This window comes from Anolis sagrei, chromosome 2 (assembly GCF_037176765.1).
Source record: "Anolis sagrei isolate rAnoSag1 chromosome 2, rAnoSag1.mat, whole genome shotgun sequence".
Taxonomy (NCBI): Eukaryota; Metazoa; Chordata; class Lepidosauria; order Squamata; family Dactyloidae; genus Anolis; species Anolis sagrei.
The window spans coordinates 3,797,236-3,802,460 of record NC_090022.1 but is presented as its reverse complement, the minus strand read 5'-3'; the positions used below and the strand labels follow the sequence as shown (position 1 = coordinate 3,802,460).

The 5,225-nt window shown below is 42.6% G+C and overlaps 1 protein-coding gene across 1 annotated transcript; it reads right to left on the bottom strand.

Moving 5' to 3' along the window:
• Window positions 1-716: 716 nt before the first annotated feature.
• On the bottom strand, window positions 717-4,780 carry LOC137096248 (zinc finger protein 850-like). Its single transcript, XM_067465070.1, has 2 exons — window positions 3,018-4,780; window positions 717-2,840 (listed from the first exon to the last, which is right to left on the bottom strand). The coding sequence occupies exons 1-2, from the start codon at window positions 4,697-4,699 to the stop codon at window positions 2,414-2,416; spliced, it is 2,109 nt and encodes a 702-aa protein (XP_067321171.1). The 5' UTR covers window positions 4,700-4,780; the 3' UTR covers window positions 717-2,413.
• Window positions 4,781-5,225: the final 445 nt, after the last annotated feature.

Sequence of the window (5,225 nt, the reverse complement as noted above, 5' to 3'; positions counted from 1 at the left end):
GGACAACACTAGCTTTGAGCCCACTGACTGTAACAGGCATCGAATCTACTCATTCTCCTCAGGATGACACTAGTTTTGAGCCCACTGTCTCTTAACAGGCTTCGGCCTACTCATTCTCCTCAGACCGACACTAGTGTTGAGCCCACTGACAATAACAGTCTTCGCCCTACCAACTCTTGCTTGATTCACACTTTTGTAATAAAAATACCTAGTTAATATTTCATATTTCTGACAGGTTTGACTTGGTTCCCAACCTGTGGGTCCCCAGATGTTTTGGCCTTCAATTCCTAAAACTCCTAACAGCTGGTAAACCAGCTGGGATTTCTGGGAGTTGTAGGCTAAAACACCCGGGGAATCACAGGTTGAGAACCACTATGTTAGACTGATATACCTGGTTATCTCTTTGAACTGTTCGGAAGAAAGATTATGTCAGTGCACAAAACATATAGGAGATCTTCAGAAGTGTTATTTCAGTTGCCCAAAAACATCTACTCACCCATAAAATATATTTGGTTTTAAATCATGCTCTTGAGAGACAAAAGCAAAGTAGTCTTCGTTAAAAATGACATAGATGGTTTACTTACAAACTTCATGTATTCAGCATACAGGTACATTTTATGAGGGTTGGTAAATGTGAATAAGCAGAATAAGTAGAAGCTTTAACACAGTATTTAAACCAAGGTATATCCTGCTGTATAATAAAATGTCACTCAGGCTTGTGAAACAAATAACAGTATCTTTACTTTGGTTCAAAAGTTCAAACAGGGTAACAATATATACATCGGTCTCTTTGAATCCAGGCAGGGAACAGAAGAATAAAATAGTCCTTTTAAAATAGTCTTTGAAATAAGTCGCATGCCTCAAAATGATCAGTCTTTAAGATAGCTGGCATCTTCACTGTCCAAAGTGAGAACAATTGCAGAATGACAGTTAGAACCGTTGGTCTCAGCAGCCAGCCAGAGGCAGCAGCCAATCAGAACCCCAATCGGCTGCTGACACATCTCTCTCCAGTTAACCCACCATATCATGGCGTTCTTTCTCAAATCTTCACACACTGCTCGTCAGTTTAAAGTTTCAACAGTAAGTTCTCTAAGGCAATCTGTTGTAGTCTCTTCTCCGGAGTATCTAAAGCATAACTCAAGCAGTCTGATGCAGGCTAATGAACAATGAACACTGATTATACAATACACAACTGACTTCTAAAATGAGAGTCTCAGTCTGAATAGTCCCAGATCTGATCACATGGTTTGCAGTCCCTCCCACAACCTCAAACAACACAGAGTTAAGGGAAAACTGCATTCCAATACACACATATATAGTAAGCAAACTGAATTATATACACGACAAATAACTAGTATAGGAGGCTTGAAGAAGGTTGCTATTTCCAGCATTCAACCATGTCAAACTTCTGGTTGCTTCATAGACCTGTCAGCGGCTTATGATACTGTAAACCACCGCCTCCTCCTGAGAAAAATGTATAATATCACAAAGGACGACCATCTCACCCGCCTCATAGGAAACCTGCTACAAAACAGGAGCTTTTTTGTTGAGTTCCAAAGCCAGAGAAGCAGATGGCGGAAACAGAAGAACGGCCTGCCTCAGGGAAGCGTGCTTGCTCCATTCATGTTCAACATCTACACAAATGACCAGCCACTGCCAGAAGGGACAGAGAGCTTCATCTATGCTGATGATCGTGCCATTACTGCTCCCTTCTGCTGTGTTTTTCAGTGTTTTTATGAGTGAAGGACATACATTGGGTTGTTAGGTGTCTTGTGTCCAAATTTGGTGTCAATTCTGTCAGGATTAATTTAGTTATGTATGTGTTTTATATGTGCTTCTATGTATTTCCAAGATGGATTCCACTGTGTATTAGAAATGCTGTGCAGAATGTTTATTCTATGAGGCTGTGATTAAGTAACCTTGAGAGAAGTAAGATAATGTTTGTTCTTGCTGGGAACGGAAGGGAGTAACTAGTCTCAGCAAGAAGAGATAAGCAGATGTGAAGAGACTTTCGTTTTGACTAGTTCCTGGATTGTAGCTCGCTGTAGTAAGACGTGTCTTTTGAATGTGCTTAGTAAAACTTAGTTTCTTTTGTAACTAAAAGCCTGCAGAGTCCTTATTTTACAACACAGTGTCTGCTGATCTAGCAATCCTTCTGCTGCGCACCCCCAAACTCTGTCAATTCCCCCAGTGGTTTTTGAGTTCTGTTAATCCCACAAACGAACATTACATTTTTATTTATATAGATAGATAGAGGAAACTGGTATGCCATTGGTAAGGATATTTGTAGGATTTGAAGACTCCTCCACAGACCTCAAATTCTGGGTGCTGGAAAAAATGTCAAATCGTAATGAACTAAGTTAACAAATATTTCCACTGAATTTCATTTCACATTCTATGCATTCACTTGGCCTCACCCCATTTGAGTCCTTAGATGATTTTTATATGAGCCACTTTTGCTGAAGGCTTTCCCACATTCCATGCATTTATAGGGTTTTCCCCCTGTGTGGGTCCTAAGATGGGAATGCAAATGTCCTCTGTCCCTGAAGCGCTTTCCACATTCCAGGCATTGATATGGTTTCTCTTCTGTGTGGATTCTTTGATGGGAATGTAGACTTCCACTGCAACTGAAGCTCTTTCCACACTCCATGCATTCATAAGGTTTCTCCCCAGTGTGGGTCCTATGATGAGACTTCAAATGTCCACTTTGGCTGAAGGCCTTTCCACATTCCATGCATTTGTATGGTTTTTCCCCTGTGTGGGTCCTATGATGTATAAGCAGACTTGAACTGCAACTGAAAGTCTTTCCACATTCCATGCATTTGTATGGTTTCTCCCCTATGTGGGTCCTATGATGAGACTGCAAATATCTACTTTTGTTGAAGGCCTTTCCACATTCCATGCATTTATACGCTTGGCCCCATGTAAGCTGCTCCGAGTCTCCATTGGGGAGATGGTGGCGGGGTATAAATAAAGATTATTATTATTATTATTATTATTATTATTATTATTCCCCTGTGTGGGTCCTATGATGGGAATGCAATTGTCCACTTTTCCTGAAACTCTTCCCACATTCCAGGCATTGATATGGTTTCTCTCCTGTGTGGATTCTTTGATGGGAATGTAGACTTCCACTGCAACTGAAGCTCTTTCCACACTCCATGCATTCATAAGGTTTCTCCCCAGTGTGGATTCTTTGATGTGTTCGCAACCCAGGACCATGAGAGAAGCTCTTTCCACACTCCATGCATTCATAAGGTTTCTCCCCAGTGTGGGTTCTTTGATGTCTACGTAGACTTGAAGGGCAATTGAAGCTCTTTCCACATTCCACGCATTCATATGGTTTCTCTCCTGTGTGGGTCTTTAGATGCCTGTAACATGATCCACTATCACGGAAGCTCTTTCCACATACTTTGCATTTGTATGGTCTCTCCCCTGTGTGTGTCCTTTCATGTACATGTAAACCTTCCTTCCGACTGAAGCTCTTTCCACATTCCATGCATTCGTATGCCTTCTCTCCTGTGTGGGTTCTTTGATGGGAACGTAGATTTGAATTCTGACTGAAGTCCTTTCCACATTCCATGCACTTGTATGGTTTCTCCCCTGTATGTGTTCTTTGATGTGTACAAAGATGTGTACGGTTACCAAAGGTCTTTCCACATTCCATGCATTTATAGGGTTTGTCTCCTGAATGTGTTCTTTCATGTACACGCAGCTGAGAATTGCCACTGAAGCCCTTTCCACACACCATGCATTTGTATGGTTTCTCTCCTCTGTGAGTTTTTTGATGTGTCCGTAGATTTGAACTGGACCTGAAGGCTTTATCGCATTCCATGCATTTGTAGGGCTTCTCGCCTGAGTGAGTCCTTTGATGTTTATTACAATCTCCCCTATTACGGAAGCTCTTTCCACATTCCATGCATTCATAGGGTTTCTCTCCTGTGTGGGTTCTTTGGTGTCTACGTAGACTGTCACTGCAACTGAATCTCCTTCCACATTCCATGCATTCGTATGGCTTCTCTCCTGTGTGTGTCCTTTGATGTATAACTAGACTTGCGTTCTGACTGAATCTCCTTCCACATTCCATGCATTCGTATGGTTTCTCCCCTGTGTGTGTTCTTTGATGTATAAATAGTCTTGCTTTCTGACTGAAGCCCTTTCCACATTCCGTGCATTTGTATGGTTTCTCCCCTGTGTGTGTTCTTTGATGTCTACAAAGTTGTGCCCCATTAGCAAAGCTCTTTCCACATTCCATACATTTATATGGTTTCTCTCCTGTGTGAACCTTGAGATGTCTCTTATATGATCCACTATCGCTAAAGCTCTTTCCGCATTCCATGCACTTGTATGGCTTCTCTCCTGTGTGTATTCTTTGATGTACATGTAGACCTGCTTTCTGACTGAAGCCCTTTCCACATTCCATGCATTTGTATGGTTTCTCCCCTGTGTGTGTTTTTTCATGTGACTTTAGATGATGAGACCGACTAAAATTCATTCCGCATTCCATGCATTTGTACGGTTTACCTCCTTTGTGAGCACCGGCATCTATGTTTAACTGTGCGTGACATTTGCACACTTCCCCACAGTCGGCGCACTCCATGTTATTTGATTCTGAAGTTAGAGGTTCAGCATGATCAGTGTGCTGGAAGGAAGAGGAGCTCTTCTCTTCTTCCACTTGGGTTATGCTTTTGGTTTTCATTCTCTTTTGCTTCCCAAACACCTATTTTTCCGTTTCAGGCTTTGTTACAGCTGCTTCCTTGGGTTTTGCATTCTTCTGCTGAATTCTTTTTTGAGGAAAAAGGAAAAAAAATCCTTTAGACAAAATGACAGAAATCAAAGACCAAATTTGAGAGACTGATCCCACTTACTTCTTGATCCCCTAGACCAGGCATGGGGAACCTTCGGCCCTCCAGGTGTGGTGGACTTCAACTCCCACAATTCCTTGAGGCCAAGGTAAGCCTTTGGGGCGAATGCCGAGCCTCAAGGAATTGTGGGAGTTGAAGTCCACCACACCTGGAGGGCCGAAGGTTCCTGACCCCCGCCCTAGACCAGCGTTTCTCAACCTGAGCATCGGGACCCTGGCGAGGGTCACGAGGCGATTTCCGAGGGGTCAGCAAAGACCATCAGAAAACACACATTTCTGGTGGTCTTAGGAAGCCCTTTAGCAGAGAAGGCTGAAGAGCTCTCTGCATGTCCTTCTCTTCCTTTTTGGAAACACTGAAAGC

Excerpts from the sequence above, each read along its gene's own strand:
- LOC137096248 (XM_067465070.1), bottom strand. The coding sequence starts at position 4,699 with ATGAAAACCAAAAGCATAACCCAAGTGGAAGAAGAGAAGAGCTCCTCT. Across the intron at positions 2,841-3,017 it reads TCCCATCATAGGACCCACAC|AGGGGAGAAACCATACAAAT; the intron begins AGGGGAATAATA and ends TAGGACCCACAT.